Source organism: Antechinus flavipes, chromosome 4 (genome assembly GCF_016432865.1).
Source record: "Antechinus flavipes isolate AdamAnt ecotype Samford, QLD, Australia chromosome 4, AdamAnt_v2, whole genome shotgun sequence".
Taxonomy (NCBI): domain Eukaryota; kingdom Metazoa; phylum Chordata; class Mammalia; order Dasyuromorphia; family Dasyuridae; genus Antechinus; species Antechinus flavipes.
Genome location: NC_067401.1, coordinates 102,745,821 through 102,765,532, shown reverse-complemented (window position 1 = coordinate 102,765,532; position 19,712 = coordinate 102,745,821). Strand labels below are relative to the sequence as shown.

Sequence of the window (19,712 nt, the reverse complement as noted above, 5' to 3'; positions counted from 1 at the left end):
ATCAAAACTGTGGATGATCCAAAACCCAATAGAGAGAACTAAGGGCCAGGAGAGAGTACAAGGAAGATACAATATATTATCAGTGGTATGTGGCACACAAGGAATGGCTTAAAAGAAATATATATATATATATATATATATATAGATATAGATATATATAGAGAGATATATAGATATATATATGTATAAAGAAATTATGAATGGAAAAGAAGGGCTAGTGTTGTAGTGAGAGCATGGGCCAAGAGATTTAAGTACAACAATAATGTCCAAGGCGTAAGGTACTTGGAAAGAATGGTGGATTTGGAACCAGAGACTACAAGTTTGAATTCTGACTCCATCATTTACCTGGGTGATGTGACCTTGGGTAAGACAATTAATTTTTCACTTTCAGATTTATCAACTATAAAATGGAGATGGGGAAGGCAGCAAATGATTTCCACGGTTTCTTCCAACTATCAATGTATTTTTTTTTCTTTTACTAGATCATCTCCAAAATTCTGTACAATTCTAAAATGTGGCCTCTTCTAATAGTCATCAGCCTGAAAGGGGATTTTGTGTTATCCCTTCCCTGAGGGTGAAAAACCTTGGGAACCTCAGTCTTATTTCATAAGACTGCTGCTACGTGGGAAGGACATCTATTCTAATGACAAAGTCTTGCCATAGAAAAATATCTTCATTATTAACTGAATACGAGAGTGATTTGCTCTAAACAGATGGCATAAGTACCTGCTATATCTAGAGAAGCAACAACTAACACTAGCTCAGTGAAAGGATCCTGTATTAGTGCCTATTGACCTAATGCAATATCTAAGGTAGATTGCTTAGATATAAGATATCAGATATCTTAGATATAAGAGATCAGGTGATGGTCCAGGCAGCTTAAAAAGTCTTTTTAAACTGCCTGGACCATCACCTCACCTCTCCTTTTGATAGCAAAATTTAGGTGATAAAGGACCCCAAGTCACCACTGTCTAAACCTTCATCTATCTGTACCAAGTCTATACTAGGTTATTCTCACCACAGAATATAGTCACAGTTACATCCATCATTAAAATGTAACTCCGTCCAGAAGATAAAGAAAATCCCAGTGCTTCAATGAAGAATACACTCCACCAAAAGCCAAGGGCATCCTTTCCTATGTAGGCATTTTTAAAAAAAAATTAAAAATCACAATGTTGATAAGCATTCACATTTTTTTTAGATCTTTGGGACTGCTACACAGTGGGACTTTGCACAAAATATTTAGTCACTGAGCCTCAGTTTTCTACATGGAAAATGAAGAAGTTGGAGAGATGACCTCTAACTAACTAATCACTTTTCTAATTAGATCTATGGATCCTATCATCAATGAGAAAACTAACTTAGTAAATTATCAGGGCCAGTGGAGGAAGGGGATGGAACACACTGTCATTAGTTAAGGAAGTCCAATTCTTTAAAAAATACATTTTTGGTTACATGTGACAGCAATAATGTTACATGCTAATTCTCATTTTTCTGGTGGGAAGAAAGACAGGGGAAAGAGTTTCATATATATATATATCATTTGAAAGAAAAAGAAAAAGAACCTCCTAAGAACTTAAAAAACTGAATTAAGTTGTTCTTTGGCATTACGGTAGAGCAGTATGGAATTTCTGCACATGGTATCTTCATATTTCACAGAAAAGAGTAGTAGGAGGGTTTCTCCTCCCTCTACATTCTTAAATTACATTTAAACTTCAGAGCTGGCATGAGCACCCTGACAGAAATGTTCTGCATGTCTACACAAGCCCATTCTGTGTTACTTGGGATAATCAAGAAATGTGGCTTTTTATAATTTGCAGCACCAGACCTGATCATTAGACCACCCTATAAACCAAGATTATATCCTTCACCAGTACCTTATTAGCTACCCACTCGTCAGCACCAGCAGTTTTCATGACGGTAAAAGGAGATGATCATCAACACCCAATAATCAGTACTTTCAGGTTAGGAGTTAGATTTCTGCCAATAAGGGCAAAACCTGCTATTTGAGACTGGTTTGTGTTAAAAGAGAACTAGTAGCTCCAACACAGCTAAACCCAGTACTCTCCAATTTCATTTTTCAGGGAAACCATGTCAAAGCACCCAAATTTCAGGCCCTGATTGTTTCAGGAAGTGAAATACAAATACCTCAGCTTGAAACTTCAGTTCTATATGTGGCATCAGGCTCCAACCTACTTTTCCTTATTTCACATTCTTTGTCTTTCATATACTCTTATGTTCCAAGCAAATTGGTCTAATTATGGTTGTTACAGACATTATACCTTCAATCTCTGTTACTTTACCCTTTATCTAGCATATGGTCAATCAATCAGTCAACTACTAAGCATTAATTAAGCATCACCTATGTCCCAAGAACTGTATTACGTGTCAGGAGATACAAAGAAAGGCAAAAGATGAGAAGGAAAAGAGAAAAAAAATGGAACACAAGGTTTTGCAAGGGTGAATGTTGAAAAACTATATTTGCATGTATTTTGAAAAATAAAAATATTATTTAAAAAATACATGTTAGGGCAGCTAGTTGGTTCAGTGGCTAGAGCACCAGCCCTGAAGTTAGGAGGAACTGAGTTCAAATCTGACCTCAGACACGTAACACTTCCTAGCTGTGTGACCCTGGACAAGTCACTTAGTCCCAATTACCTCAGCAAAAATAAATAAATAAATAAAATAAACACATGCTTAGTAGATTAAATTGATACCATGTGATCTGGAACAAATTAAGAATCTGTGAATCTGTTATTTACCTAGGTTTTAAATTGGGGAACAGTAATATACTTTTAATATACTTCAAAAAATGTTGAAAAGAAAGATAAATTGGATAATATCTTTAAAATGCTTGAAACAACTCCCAAATGAGCTGTGCTAAGAGAAAAATGAAATGTTAATAAAGATATGTTATAGAAAACAAACTGTATTAAACATATTTTACAAGATTACACATATATAACCTATATCAGATTGCTTACCATCTCAAGGAGGGTAGAAAAAAGAAGGGAAGGATCAAAACTTTTTTTTAAATGTTAAAAAAAATTGTTTTTTATGTAATTGGGAACAAATAAAACATTAATTTTTTTTAAAAAGAAAATAAACCATATGTGTACATACTCTCCAAGATTCTTCCAGTTATAAGTTCAAGGTAAATATGAAATATCCATGGTGATACCTTATGTAAAACATGCAATGCTATATATTTGCCAAGACTCCTTCTTTATTTTCCCAAATCATCCACAATTCAAAACTGATAGCTCAGAACAAACAAAACCTGCTGAGGATGAGTATTAAGCTTGACTGAGAAGTACAAAGCATAAAGTTGAATTGTATACCCTAAAGGAACTTGTCGAAGGAGAAAAGTGTAACCAAAATAACAAAACATATACAGTAAAATCCCTGTTTAACTATAAAACTTGAGAAATGCAGCCCTGTGGCTAACTGAAAGTTAGTCAATTCAATATATATTTATTAAGGGCCTATTGTGAGACAACATTTCCTATTCCAACTCTGGGCATTTCCTCTAGCTGTCCCCCACACCTGATATACTCTCCTTCCTCACCTGTACTTCCTGATTTCCCAAGCTTTCTTCAAGTCTGAGATAAAATCCCATCTTCTCCAGGAAGCCAATCCCAATGCCTCTAATACTAATGCCACCCCTTTGTGATTATTTCCAATTTATCCTGTTTATTTCTGTTTTACACATAGTTTGCCATGGTCTGCCCTATTAAACTGAGTTTCTTGAGATCAGTCTATCAATTACTATTCTCTCTATACCTAGTAATAGACACATATCAGGCACTTAATAAATGCTTACTGACCAACACTGGATTAGGTACTAAAGCATACCATACACAAAATTGTCAGATCATACATGATCAATTTTCAAAAAATGATACACTTAATATATAGATTATACTGACTTTATTATGCAGAAGAGACAGCATTAAGAAACATTAGTCAACTTATATGAACCGATGCTAAATGAAGTGAGTAGAACCATGAGAACATTGTACACAGTAACAAGAAAATTACACAATGATCAATTCTGATGGATGTGGCTCTTTTCAACAATGAAGTGATTTGGGAAATTCTAATAGACTTGTGATGTAGAGAGCCATCAGCATTCAGAAAGAGGGCTATAGGGATTGAATATGGACCATAACATAGTATTTTCACCTTTTTGTTGCTGTTGTTTGCTTGCTTTTTGTTTCCTTTCTCATTTTTTTTCTTTCTGATATGATTTTTCTTGTGCCACATGATAATTATAGAAACCTGTATAGGAGAATTACATGTTTAACATATATTGGGTTACCTGCTGTCTAAGGGAGGAGGGATGGAAAGAAGGGAGGGAGAAAAAATTTGGAACACAAGGTTTTGTAATGGTAAATATTGAAAACTAAGTTGTTAATAAAAAGCTTAAAAAAGAAAAGAATCAAAAAAGAAAAAAAGAAAAGAAAAGAAAGAAATGTCAGTCAAATCTAAGTACAGTGATTTCAGAAACTGGATTTTTTGACTGTCACCTCCAGTGTCTACAACTCTGCTTGGCACATAAGAATCACAGAATAAATGTTTACTTACTGATTAATACTACACAGAACCTAGATGGGGATTTTTCACCTTGTCAGTGTCACAGACTATTATGGTAGTTTGGTTTGTAAAGCTGCAAAATTCAGAATGTTAAAAATGCATAAAATATCAAGGAAACCAATAATATGGAAATAAAGATGGGATTTTTTTTTCCCAACCAAGTTCAAAGACACTCCAAAAAAAAAAAAAAAAAAAAACAACTATCCAGGTATTCCATATCAAATTACTCAACTTAAGTCCATAATATTAATTTGTCTGCTTATTTCTTTTTTTCCCCCTCTAATAAAATCCAAACCTAGAGGGATTAAGAAGGTCAAGGGTGAAGATGAGAGGAAGTGAAGAAAATAAATTATTCCAGTTATTAAAAGTACAGACAAATAGAAGTTTATATTATAGCCTGAAGACAACACATACTCCTCTGGGTGGGCCTGCCATTTTATTAAGAGATGTATGGTTGGTTAGCTTGAGGTTTGGTATTGAAGAAGGGATGTTTGGTATGTAGAGGACAGCAACAATGACCCACTCACACATGAAAGATCATTCAGTGTTGGAAAAAGACTGGATAAAATACAATTGAGGGACAGCAAATAAATGGATTTATCTAATATTGAGTTAGATAAGTGCAGTGGACAATGTCAGGGCTATAATCAAGAAGACATCTTCCTGCACTCAAATATGGCCTCAGATACTAACTACCTACGTGACTCTGGGCAAGTCACTTAATCTTGTCTACCTCAGTTTCCTCATCTGTAAATTGAGCTGGAGAAAGAAGTGGCAAATAACTCTAGTGTCTTTGCAAAGAAAACTCCAAATGGGCTCATGGAGAGTTGGATATAGCTAAAACAATTTGACAACTAACATTCAGAGAACAGGATGAGAGAAGCAAAGCAGAAGTGAGTGTTCTTCTAATGGCTATATCATCACAATTTGATGTGGGTTGCAATGAGAAATCTAGGAAGAGTTTTAAAGAAGCAGGTAAAATTCAAAGATCTAGATGCAAAAGAATTAAATTTTAGGGCAGCCTCCAATGGTGTTCAGCTTTTCAGTGGCTTAACCAGAGACTAGTCATAGAAATTACACACACACACACACACACACACACACACACACACACACACCTGCAGAAGTCATATAGAGTCATCATAAATCCTGATAACAGACTATTTAAATTATGGGCATCCCAGAGCTCAAGCCTTTAATTTGCATTTTGGTCATTAAACCCTAGCAGAGCAGCTTAGCTAAGACGTATTCTTTAATGCAAAGTGCATGCCACCTGTCTAAAAAAGCCTCCTTTTAGAGACACAGTGGCCATTACCCTCCCTGCTCTATGAATCAGCAGAGAAGCTACTCTTAGACTCAAAACTCCTAAAATTAGCCTGTGCCATCTCTAGTTTTCTTTTGCAGGTAATTGTTGTCAGTTACTAGCAATGGAGACATACTCCAGACACTGTAAATCTATAGCAACGAGCCATCTAATGAGCTACATAAAAAACCTAATGACTTTGAGGTAATGACTTTTAGAATGCTTTCACCCATATTTTCAGAAATTCTCTTTATAAAGGGAGAAGGGAAGGAAATAAATCTTTATGTAGCATCAAATATGTGCTAGGCACTATGCTAACCACTTCTTAAAAAATAATAAATATTATCTCATCTGAGCCTCATAATGACCCTTTGAGGTAGATGCTATTATTATCTTCATTTTAACAGCTGAGGAATCTGGGACAGATAGAGCTTAACTTACTTTCCAGGATCACATAGTTAGTATTAAGTATCTGAGACCAAATTTGAACTCAGGTCTTCTTGACAACAAGCCTAGCACCCTACTGTACCACTAGACTTTTCTACTGTTTCTTCTCCCACCAAGTTGCCAATAGTATCATTAGAAACTTTATCCTCGATGTCTTACATAACTTCAAAAGTGCCTTCTCAATGAGGGGACCGGGAAGGGAGAGGAAGAGAGAGAATCTGGAACTCAAAGTTTTAAAAACAAACTCAAAGTTTGAAAGTTCATTTTCAAATATCTTATATATGTCTCATATATATTATGTTGTCCTCAGGGGACAATATATACTCAATTCAATGAAGAAAACGTGTTCTGTTAACTATAACACAAGCAACATCTGAGGGGTTTTGGATGACACTGGAGTGTTCTGCAAGCATAAATCACTCTATTATCCTCAAGGTCCTTAAATAGGGAAAGAAGCCCTCATCAATATAATACGTGTACAGAGGCTAACAAGATAATTTTTGCAGCTATCATTTAACAGCATATACTGGGTACACATGGCACATAGAGACCATCCTTAAATCCAAGTGATAAAATCATAACTTCAAAACATTCTGTTAAATTAGTCAAGTCCTCAAGCATTGATTAAGCACCTATTATGGTCTAGGCACAATGCTAGGACACAATAGTCCCTGTTCTCAAAGAGCTCATGGTATAATGGATGAAACAGCATGCAAACAATTGTGTACAAATAAAATGTATACAAGATAAACTGGAGGTAATCTCTGAAGAAAGCATTAAAATTACTAAGGACTACAAAAGGAGGACTGAAAAGGAACAAAAATTAAGGAACACTTTGTAAAAAGTGGGACGTTAGCTAAGACTTCAAAGAAATCAGAAAGCCAGGAGGTAGAAGAGGGGGAGAGAGTGAGTTCCAGAAATGGAGGTTTGCCAGGGAAAGGCTCAAAGTTGGGAGAAGTGTTGTATGTTCAAAAAACAGCAAAGAGACCAGTATCCCTGGATCATACAGAGGGGAGTAAGGTGTAAAAAAGACAAGCAAAGGAAGAATGGGGCCAGGTTTTATGGGGCTTTAAATGCCCAAGAATTTTATGTTTGATCTTGGGGGGAATGGGGAGCTGCTGGAGTTTACTGAATAGAAGAGGGTGTATGACACAATCTAATCTGTAGGATAAAATAACAGACATGAAGTACTTTGTAAAATTCAAAGGTCTATGTAAATGCTGGCTGTTATTAGTAGGAATCATTACCCAAAGTTATTATCTGCCATTCAGGAAGAATTTGGGAAGCTTGGAGCTTTTAACTCCACCTGTTTATACACAGTCATTAGAAAATCAATTCACAATATGTACAAGAGAACTAAAAGATGCAGAAAGGAACCTGTATTTTCATGTAATGGAGAGAATGTGACCATCAAAGAACAAAGTCCAAGCATAGCCAACATTCTTTGGGAAAAGGGTAAGGGGAGAGTGACCTGGTTTGTTCTTGGTTTTACAAGGACCAGAGTATGAATGAAAAAGAAAAGAGAACCAAGATAAGGTTCAATTCGATGACCTAGATTTAAAGTAAAGTGAGCCATGGGGCACAAGCTTGGTTTCACTGTTGCACTTAGCACAGAGGTGCCATTTTAAACTACCTAAGTGACCAAAGGAAACATACATATGGCAAGTATGAAAAGAAGGGGAGCTCCCCACCCCAAAAAATATTCCATAGCAAAAAGTCAAAATTTAACATTAACAAAAATCAAACTGACAGACATTGATATTAAGCAAGCATTAGTAGCAAATACCATTATTCTTTTTGTATCCAAGATGCAAGCAGGATGACATCTGTTCTTAGAGCTCTTCTAGAGTAGGTCACTTACATGAGATTGCCGCATCAGAGCCTAGCAGGCAGGGGAAATTTTCCTGTAAAGTTACCAGGAATAGTATTAGAAATGTGTGATCCTACCCACACAGCCCTTCAGGAGCCTTGAAAGATCTTGAAAACTTAAGAGTATCCTTAATGGCTTAAGAAGACACATGAGGAACTTTCCATGCTTTTATTGGTTCTTAGAGAAATAGGGGACTAGTGAATTGGTGCATGTGTTGTCAGATGTGAGTAACACTTGGTTTTAACTGTTTTTTCTTCATTCCAAGGAAAGATTTCATGTTTAAGAAGGAGAGAAAGATTAATCAAGGCATGATTGCTTTAAAAATAAGAAAGCATCAATAATCAATAATTTAAAATAATTTAAACAGAAAATGGAGATATGGTGTTAGAGATTTGAAAAGAGAAAGTATCTGACTACCTTAAATTTGTAGTTAGCAGATTTTTGGATTTGAATTACATTATAAGAACCAGTTTTTCTTTTAAAAAAAATTTTTTTTTTGCTGTATTTTCAGAGGCAGAACAACTGTAGACCATGTAGTCAGTTGATCTTTACCTATGAATACTTAATTCAAGAAATGAATGACAGTGAAGGTCACTTATTACCCCCACAATTATCTTCTTCAAGGAAAATCTCCAGGCAGACTACTACTCAAATCAGGCTACAACCCTGGGAATAATTCAGAATCAAACCTTGGGCACTAGGACAGAATAATTTCTGGGGAATATAAGTCATAGAGGCTAGAGGAGTTCACCAAGATATTCACCCCATCTCTCTATCAGACTGCCATAGCAAGAGTAATCACACCATTTCAAACTCTTCAAGCAATAGCTTTCCACTGCATTCTTTATTCTTACAAGTCTCATCAAGACACCCCGTTTTCATGACCTCCAAACCACATAAACTCTTCAAATTTAAGCCTATGAGTGGGATTATACATCATTGGTTTTGAGTTTTTTTGGTTGTTGTTGTTTTTTTTAACTCCAAGCTAATAATTCATCACTTTTCCCTGCCATCCACATTTCAGCAGGCTGAGACACCCAATCAGTATAAAATGACACAAGTTCCCAATGCCAGTAATACATGACTAAATGTTGTAAGAAATGCCAAATATTTCACAAGATGTAAGGAGGGAAAAGTCAGCACAGGAAGAAGGGTAGAACATTTCATAGCTGTACCTGCCTAGAAACTGGGAAATACAGGGCACTCAAGATTAGTAGCAGGAAAGAATGTTCCACCAACTAATAGGAGCATCTATTGCTTCCCAAAATTCAGAATTCTCAGATTTTAGAAGTAGATACCACTTTTCTTGCCCTACATTTGAATAAAAGTTAGTTTTAAAAAATCATCTTCCCATTTGTTCATCTCATTGTATTATCCCAAGAATCCCAAGAATAAACTTATCATATTGCCTTTGTATACCATCATCATGGGATATGCTGGCACCACAGAGGTCATTTGATAAGAGCTTAATAAACATTTTTAATTGTTTTGTTAAAAAGTTTATCAGCTTCATCTTACAGATGGGGAAAATAAAGATCAAGTTAACGACTTCTTGAAGATTTTGTTGTTCTGTTGTGCCCAAATTTTTGGGATCCTAGTTGTTTTTTGGTTTTGGGGGGTTTTTTGGCCAGAGATACTGGAGTGGTTTGCCATTTCCTTCTCCAGCTTATTTTAGAGATGAAAAAATTAGGGTAAGCAGGATTAAATGACTTGCCCAGTGTCACACAACTATTAAGATTTTGGAGTCTTCCTGACTCCAGGTTCAATGGTCTAGCCATTGTGCCACCTAGATACCTTATGTATTCTTGCATATTTCATAATTAATAAGTAATAGAATTGGAACCCAAGCCATCTTGTTATTCCTAGACCAGTGAATCTAGGTCTGGCTGTTCTGATCACAGGACTATAAAAGCCAGAATGGACTGAATGAATAAATCAGGGGGCAGAGGAGAACAAGAAGGGAATACATTTAATAAATACTTATTATGTGTCAGGCACTGTTCTAAGGACTTAAGAAATCATATTATCTCAATCCCCTAGTTTTACATCTGAGGACCTAAAAGTCAAAGATGTTAAGTCACATCCAAAGTTAGAGCACATAGCGTGTAGCACACTACCTAGATGACCTAAATAGGGAAGAAGACTTAACAGGTTTAAATTTATAGATGAACAACTATAAACATTCCCCATATCCATATCTAAGGATTCCCCAGAAGAAACAACACAATGTAAATGACCGAATAATCTTGATAGTAACCATAGATCAAGTACAAATAGTTGTCATTCTAGCTGAGAAAATCAGTTAGAATCAAATCTTGCTATTTGCTAGCATGGAATTCAGTGTCAGGTGGATTCATTTTTGACTTCCCCTACTCAACCAAAAGAAAACCTAATCATGTCCCACAACAGGGAAGCCTATTTCCCATTAACCAAAACTAGAATGAGCTCCTAGAAACATCTCAGTTTCCTCTCTAAACACATAGCCTAAAGAGTAGGGACCTCAACAACAAACTTAGCAGAGTTTCCAAACCTAGAAGCTATTTACTTCAAAATTTTTTTTAAAATTTTTAAAAGTTTTTAAAAATACTTCAATGATTATATTTCAATAAATTTTGTTTCCTTTGCAATCCTGGGTATTTAATGCACTTAAAAACATTATTCTGAGAAATGTTTCATCAGACTGCAAAAAGAGTCCGATGTACAGAAGAAAAAAAAAAAAGTTAGCTACCTTGTTAGAAAAGAAGAAAACAGCAGCAGACAAAGAGCAAAATGGTCTAGAAGCAGGTTTAACTGTTTTCTAATATAAGGAAGACTGCTGGACTTTCCAATATTTATGACTTCTCCAGCTTCTATGAATCTTACAATCATGGCCTCAAAGATAAATTTGCCCACATATCTTAGTTGGTCCAAAGCAAATTTCACCATGCCTCCTATTAAGTCAACCACAACCTCCTGGCTTACCAGAAAACAGGGAGAAAAAAAATATCTGGTTTAGCATTTAAACCTGTAACTATCACTCCCTCCCACTCCCCACCTCCCCAAAAAAAAGGCATTTCTTAATCTCTGAGGTTCTAGGAATAAAGATGGCAAAAAGAGCCAATACATGTCTTTTCCTCAACCACATCCTGCCCTCCCTCCTCCCCCCAAAAAGGTCATTATTCTGGTTGCTTCTATGAAAATTCCTATTACTCGCGAGAGTCCTCTAGTTAAGAGAACCTAAGTTTAGGACTTCAGCAATTGGGATGGAAAACTTAAGGGGAAAACTATTCCCTTCACAATCTCTAACTCTTATCCTCTGCTTCCACACCCCATAGCGTGGTATCTGATAGATTCCCAGTAGCTGGCCCTACTCCGTGCTGAGCAAAGCTTATCTTCTCAATTTTTGCCAGAGGGTCAAGGGAATAGCTCATTATTTGTATGTTGTTTATCACTCACAATCTGTTTTCATTATGTTCAAGCACCCAGAGGCTTGAGCAACATAACTTTATAAATTGGAAAACTTTATTTTCTTCTTTTTTTCTTTAAAAAGACAAATTTAGATTGTGTCATCATTTAACCACATTCCCTGGCTATTCAGTCCCTTTTTCTGTAGCTCTTCTTATTACCATTCCAAATCCTTCTTTTTGAATGGCATTGCTTTAAATCTCCTGACTGCAAAGAAAACCTAATTATACGTAGCATGGTTTTGTTGTTGTTGGGTTTGTTTTTTTTTTTTTTTTTTTGGCTTCCAAACAATGGTCATAGCCCCAAATGTGCTGCTGACACAGGTTAAAACTACTGGATCAACCCCAGGTTAGACACAGACCCAGTGATTATATCACACTACACTTTTTGACAAGACAAGCAAGATTGAACAATGGATAAAGTATATAGAGATAGGATCAGGGCCTAAAAAGGTAGATGGGGGAAAGTGGTCTGTTCTCTCAACCACAGTATATTCCATATCTGAGAAGACTTGAGAACAGATATCTATATCTTCTATTTGGTTTCCTTGACCCATCCTGAAGAAGAGATTGTTATCCTTACTCTATAATCACCCTCAATACCTTCTTTAGTTCAGCTACTTCTACTACTTTATGGACACAACAAGCAAAAAAAAAAAAAAAAAAAAAAGTCTGGGGCAATCTGCAAAACATTCAATTCTGAAAAGGGTTCCAGCTAGATTAATCTACTCCAATCAACCCAAAAAAACAGCAACTGCATACAAGCTGACCAAAGAGAGGTAGAATGAAGTTGTTGTGGAGGTAGAAGCTGAAGGTAATAGATGGTTTCTACCACTGGTAGCCATGTGCTACAACCAAAAGAGACAGAGACAAAAATGCAGACAGAGAGACACACACAGAAAGAGAAGTCCATTATAAAATTATCCATGTGAAACTTCATATGACTACTTGCTGTTGATATACATACATACATCCATGCTGTTGATATCATACCTATCAACAGTGGTACACATATATTAGTCATTACATTTTGGTCACCCATGCAAATAGCTAATATAGCAGGCAGCATTATTGCTATATACAGTCCCATATGTTACATAATAGAAGGGCATCCACTTATGAGTGTTTAAAAAAAAAGGTAAATAATCACACAAACATGACAGAAATGCTAAATAGTTAAAAACCAGTACCAAACTCAAATAATCATAATCCCACTAAATGAAAAAAATTGGTTAATGATTAATTAAATTAATTGATTAATTAATTAAACAATCACTCTAACTTCTCTAGATAGAGAAAGGAAGTTTGATCTACTACCTGGAACAAGGGCAACTCAAAGAAGCATAAGGTTTGACAAAATTAAGAATTGGTGGTGTTACCTTGGGGAAGTCAATTATCAGCTGTGTGTTTCTGTAATTCCATTAGCTAGTAGCTTTTACTTACTTCACAAGGATGCTGAGCTGATTAATAAGAATCTTATAAGCTGTTCCTTTGAGATGAGGGTAAAAGGCACTATGTAAGTATAGCTCACTCTTCAGGATTTGTAGGCTCCACTCTCCTTACTAAACAATAGCACTACCCAGAGGCAGCTGCATTTTAACATATAATTCTAAAAAATCCTCTCTCTCTCTTTCTCTTTCCCTTCCTCCTACCCCATCAACTGCTAACATCATAAAAAAGTTGGGAGCCTTAACATGATTAAATTTTTGAAGCATCAGAGATGCACAGAGAAAAGGCATCCTTGAAACACAAATCATCAATTTTTTTGGAATAGAGCAAAATGAAGGGGAAAATTCCATATAAATGTAAATGAAATGTAATTTTAAACAATGTCATACAGAAGTTGATTTGGCACACATTCATATCCTCCAAAAAAATCCAAAAAATTTAAAATAAAAATAAAATCCACCCACCAGTAGTCAAATTATTAATAATCTTGCTTTCTGAAGAAATATCTGTGATGGCTTTCAGCATCTATATTTTAATCTGCAAACCGAGATCAGCTTGTCTTCCTAACTTTTGCTAAAGGGGAACAACTGTTTTGTGATAAGTCATTTAATAGGCAGGGCACACAATGACAAGCTCTGGCTGGATAGCTGAGGCAGCAGAAATACAAGTCAGTCTATAGTCAGACAATTCCAAAAAAGCAAACAACTCAAATCCTATTTTCCCAGATGGAAAACCTGATGATGTAAAGAAATAGACAAAATTTGGATTTGCACTCTTGTGCAACTAGTGGAAAAAAAAAATCTAGATCCATTTACACAAAGAATATCTGTACACAACTATTTAAATCTTGCTTTTACTTTTATTCTATTGTTTTATATTAAACTTTGTTATGCATATTAAATGTGGGGTGGAAAAAACTTTTTATTAACAGACTTAATCATGAAGGTGAGTTTGGGAGGGATTTTCCAGCACCATAACTCCACTGAAACAATTCAGGAATAACTGGGACTATACAATTTTTCTACTACATCAAGAAATTCACTACAGCAGGAGATTCTATTCACACACACCACCTCCCCAAACAGCCCGAGTTCTTTTACTTTTTATATCAGGGTCCAACACATGAAGTTAATGAGTCTTTTACTGCAATTTCAGAAGCTATTTCATTTACACACCTCTTCCTCTACAGACAATCACTAAACCATTCTGAGGGCTGGGATTAAATTTTATGGTTCGTTGACAGAAAGAATAGAATCCCAAATCACCAACCCATGTATAATTGTTAATTTCCCCCCACTTGTTTCTACATGGTCTCTGTACTTTCCTATTGCCACTAGCCCAAAACAAATGTCCTGAATTTTTCATCTGAGGCTACACATCTGAGGTCAACAGGGAAGATCTGAAACCATCATTTAGTTGAATCTTCCAGTTTGTGCAATCACAAAGGACTAGCTATTTGGAAGAATCACTAGGTCACAAGAAAACACCCATCAATTATTATAATAGGCAAAATGATGGAAGAGAATATCAATTTTTCTGTATGGTACTTAGCACTTGACTGGTTTCTCTCTTCACCACAAGCTTCTGATCCTTCAGGTCCTCTCAGCATGTATACCAGAACTTTCTAACCTGCTTAGGCACAAGATTCCTAGGTACTAAAATTTAAATTCCTTAAAGGCAGGGAGTACAACTTATTTATTTTTGTGTCTTCATCACTCTCTGCCTTAGTACCTCTGCTTATCACAGGCAGGGTACTTATCGAATGAGCAATTGTTCAACAAATCCCAGCTTAATAACATACAGAGCAATGGACTGATTGCCATTTATATATTGCCCATTGCATTTCTGCATAATATCTCAATTTTTAATGTTCATAAAATCAAAGAGGAGATATCAACAAAAAGTTTAATTAAAGAATCCATACAATTATAAATATGGATTATAGATTATAGATTCATTACAGATTTGGAAAGGATCTGGGAAGATCTAAACTCTTAAATCTAATCCCTTCATTTTACAAATCAACTGAGAACTAAGATGCAGTTTCATTTCAACAAATATGAAACACTTACTACGTGCAAGGAATTGGGGATACCTATATTTTAAAATGTGAATAGTATTGGGCCTGGAGTCAAAAAATCCACATTCAAGTTTAACCTCAGACACCTGTTAGCTCTGTCATTTAATTGGCTGCCTTAGTTTCCTTTACCATATGATTTCCCAACTATAAAATGGGAATTAATAACAATAACTACCACTTCCCAAGGTTGTTATCCAAATGAAATCATATTTGTAAAGTGGTAGAACACTGTCTGATATATAGTAGGTGCTTTAAAATGCTTATTTCCTCAATTCTTTCAAGTAAATGTTACAAAAACACTAAATGCATGGAGATCACTTTTTAGCTGGTGGAAGAGGTTGGGGAAAGCAACCCATTTAAAAACTTTTCATTAAAAATATGAAATCACTTCTCCATACATAATAGTTATGCTGTTTCTCCCTATAAGAATGTGAGCCCCTTAAAAACAAGAACTCTCGCTATACTATTAGTACTCTTAACGATTTGCTCTTAGTGCTCTTAATGGCATAATATATACTTTTTCATTCACTCATTAATGCATTATTATTGTTTTTAAATAAACTTTATAACATAGAGAAATGGGAACTGAACTGTGAAACATCTTAAGTCTGTAGAAAGTTGAAGCTTTCATTTCAGTCCCTCTAGATGGGGCAAAGCGATTTAAGTTGCCAAGAGATAGCCTAGATACATTGATAACCCATCCAACAGAGAATGAATGAAGCAACCATACCCAAATAGCTACACATTCAAGAGTCAGATTAAAGGGGAAGTTCAGTGCCAAACTTGTCAGTTTCTAATTAGCTGTGTTTGGTTTACAACAAGAGGAGACACTCTTGCTACAACTAATCACATAAAATGAAACTTAAATGTATCAGATACCTTTAACCTAGACTTTAACTATGAGTTTGGTCAGACACTGAATGTCAGCATAATGATGGGTACCTTTGCTTTTTAAAAAAAAAAGATAGCACCACATTTTTTAAAGCTAGAAAGCCATTAAAAAAAAATAAAAACACAAAATCTGTACCAATATACAACAATGCATTCTACAATAGGACTCTCTTTTGCTTCACTGCATTTTGTTTCGTCGGAGTACAGAATTTAGTTCATGCTGAAGATAGCATTTCAATACAGATACGGATAAAAAAAAGCTGGAATTATGTGCTTGGTAAAACATATGCCTAGTTTAGCTTTCATGATTTCTATATACGAATCACTAAGTAATTTTAAAAAGAAAGGCAAACATCGGTACAACACGAGGAAGAGGCCCTGGAAAATTAAGGCGCACGAGGGAACATGTTTCACTTAGCTGTGGGATGAAGCAAAAGGAAACAGCTCAACCAGTTGTTAAGAAATTGAGAAAGGAGAAAACGTGAACATGACTGGCTCCTAGGGGAAGAACATACACATGACAAGTTTCTACTCCAGGGGGAATTGGGTTACAGAATAAGTAGTGGTGACCCGCTCCCCAAAAGAAACAGAAAAAGTGTTGATTGTATTCGGCAGAAAAACCAAGGTTTCCCTAGCAGAGTGAAAGAGAGAGGAAAAAGAACAGACTGAGGGGGAAGGGGAAGGGAAGAGACAGAGGGAGAGACTGCAACTAGTGTCATGCAGCTGAAAGGACCTCTAAGAAACAAGTTAAACTCTTGTTTCTACAAAATATATGGCATTTTAGAAGCAACAGTCTCTCTCTTCCTCTCTTACCCATTGCCTTTTGTCTTTTCCCGACCCTCCTCCCCAGAAACTTCCCAAGAAGCCGGGCTGAAGCTGCTGCAATTGGACAAGGGAATCCACTTGAATGAAAAGAGGACCAAGAAGAGAAGGGAGAGAGAGAAAGCAATCTGCCTTTTAAAGGCCCCTGGGGTCTGATGTGCCTCCACCTTGCAATTTTTATATCTCAGCTAATTACAGCAAAGGGGCCAATTCTTACTCTGTGCTCGGGGAGGACCCTACTGCGGAGTGAAGGGCAGGGAGGAGAAATAGATTTAAAACGATGAGGAGAAATTAAGTCTCCAACACTTTCTCTTCGGGAGAAGACTCGAAGGAAAAATAAATTAAATCAAAAGGCTTCTTCCTAGATTTTCGCCCCGCAAACAGCCCGGGGATAAGAGAGGTTGTAAGTCAGACATCGTACAGACAAACAGACAAACCAGACAGACGAGACTCTTGAGGAAGAGGTCCTGGGGAAGTGGAAGGAGGGCGGAATGAGACAGGACGGACCTCGGAGCAAGTCGGGAAGAATCCCGAGCCCCCACCCCGGAGAAGCCGGGGAAGGGGGGTAATCAAAGGCGTCCCATTTCAAGTCAATTTCCCAAAGGAGAGAGGAGCGGGTGCCCAAAGCGCCAGGACCCGCGGTGCGCAGGGACTGGGGACCCAGAGCTCGGGGCTCGCTCTTCACCCACCTTCTTGCCGGCTCCGCCGCTGCTCCCGCCGCCGGCCAGCGCCGCGCTGCCTCCGGAGTACATGTAATAGGCAATGCCCAGCACCCAGAGGAAGGCGAAGCAAAGCAGCATCCGCGATCGCCGCCGCATTCTCCCGAGTCGGCGGGGCGCTCCGGCCGCCGGGGCTGCTCCGGGAGTCCTCCCTCCGGCCGGGGAGAAGGAGGAGAAGAAGGAGGAGGAAGGGAGAAGGGGAGGGGGCGGAGGGCGGCGGCAGCGGCTCCCGCGGCTCCTCCTCCGGCCGTGGCGGCGCTGGCGGCGGCGGCTGCTCCTCCTGCAGCAGCGGCAGCGGCGGCGGCGGCGGCGCCCGAGCCAGCTCCCCCCGCCCCTCGGGTGTGCGCAGCGGCTCTGCCGTCTGCAGCCTCCCCCGCCTCCCTTCTCCCCTCCCTCCCAGGCCAGAGGCGGCGGCGGCGGCGGCCAAAGCAGGAAGAAGCGGCCCACATCAGCACCGAGAGGGGTCAGGGAGCAAAGGGCGACCAATCCGCGGCTGCTGTGGGGGCTGGTGGGTTGGGACGGGAGGAGGGGATTAGAGATGTCTCCATGGCTGCAGCACGCTGGGGCTCAGCCGGGGGAGGGGAACAAGACAGGCGGAGAAGAAAAGAAGAGCTCTCCCCTAACCCTTCTCCCGCCGGCTTCCTCCCCACCCCCTCTCTTTCCTCTTCTTCTCCATCTCTTCTCTCCCTTTCTTCTCTTCCTATCTTCTCTTCTTTCTGTCCTCGCTCTACTTCTTTCCCTCTTACTCCCTCTTTCTACTTCCTATCTCCTTTCCCACTATCTCTTCTCCCTCTTTCTTTCTCTCTCTTGCCCTCTGCTTCTCTCCTCTCTTCTCTTTCTGTGCTCTTTCCTTACCCTCTCTTTCCCCCTCCCCTCCGCTCCCGCACACGCGCCAGCCTCTCTTTTCTCCTTTGCACGCGCACACATTCGGCCGGGGTGAATGACAGGCGGTCCACACTGGACGCGGAACGCTGCACGGGAGTGATTTGGGAACAGTGGCCCCTCCCTCTACCTCTAGCTAAGGTTTTCCTAAGCTTGGATCACTGTCGCCCTTTGGGCGTTCTTTGAAGTTCGCGGAGAGCTCTGCAATTATTTTCGGGGAATCCTAAATTCTTTTGTCCAAGACTCCGCCTGGACGAGACTTCCCCACTATCCCGACTTCACTTCGTTTCCACCGTTTCTTCCTTCCCCCACTGTGCAAAGTTCCTGTTCTCCAGGTGTTATATTTTTAGCAGAGGTGTCAAGACTTTGTGGGTAAAAGCTGAAGAAGTAATTTCTCAGATCTGTTTTGGGTTTTTTTTTTTTTAAGGGGACGGTTTTATATATATATATGTATATGTAAAAATGAATATGGAGTAAAGGGAACGAAAAAAAATTAGATATCTTCAGAGGTCGATTTTTTTTTTTACCCCTAAGAAAATAGTAGCTAGCAAACTTAACATCTTTCAATAGGTGTGAAATCAGAATCCTGTTTAGGAGAGAGAAAGAATCAGAGTTAAGATGAAAAACTATTAGTGTTTGAAACTGTCATTCAAACCAAGTCCACCGGGGGTTCACATTTCCCAAGGTCTAAGGGAGAAGACTTTCCATTACTTACATCGTGCTTTAGTATTTCCAAAAGCTTAAAAAAAAAAAAAAATTTCCATGACACAGTACAATTATCATCATTATTTTGCAAGTGAGGAAAACTGAGTTAGAAAAAACTGAAGTGATTTCTCCAAGGTTACACAGCTAGTCAATACTAAATCCAAGACCAGAACCCTAGTTCTCCTAATTTCTAGTCCCAGTATTCTTTCTACTAAAATAACTGCTTTTGTTGGCACATTCTACTTTTGTTGGCACAAGCATAATTTAAGTGTAAACAAGGTGTTTCTAGAATGCAGGTAATTTTACCATCCTTTTCCTTTCCTCCTCCTTTCCTCCTTACTCATAAACAATTTGTATTTCTTGTAGCATTTTTTTTAATGCAATGGGTTTTTGTAATAAGCTCTCAATAGATGTTGTTTTACCCTGATTACCTTTCAATCATAATGCGTTCCTGAATAGGATCATTTTTGTCATCTATCAACGAAATCTTTTCATTTTAGAGGCC

General features: G+C 37.9%; 1 protein-coding gene across 1 annotated transcript in view; it reads right to left on the bottom strand.

The window, feature by feature from the left end:
* GALNT2 (polypeptide N-acetylgalactosaminyltransferase 2) overlaps positions 1-17,898 on the bottom strand; it is a 254,489-nt gene extending 236,591 nt beyond the window's left edge. The window contains exon 1 of the mRNA XM_051993624.1: positions 17,591-17,898. Within this exon, the coding sequence (XP_051849584.1) occupies positions 17,591-17,719 (129 nt within the window). The 5' untranslated portion in view covers positions 17,720-17,898. The remainder of the gene's footprint in view (positions 1-17,590) is intronic.
* Between the last annotated feature and the right edge of the window lie 1,814 nt (positions 17,899-19,712).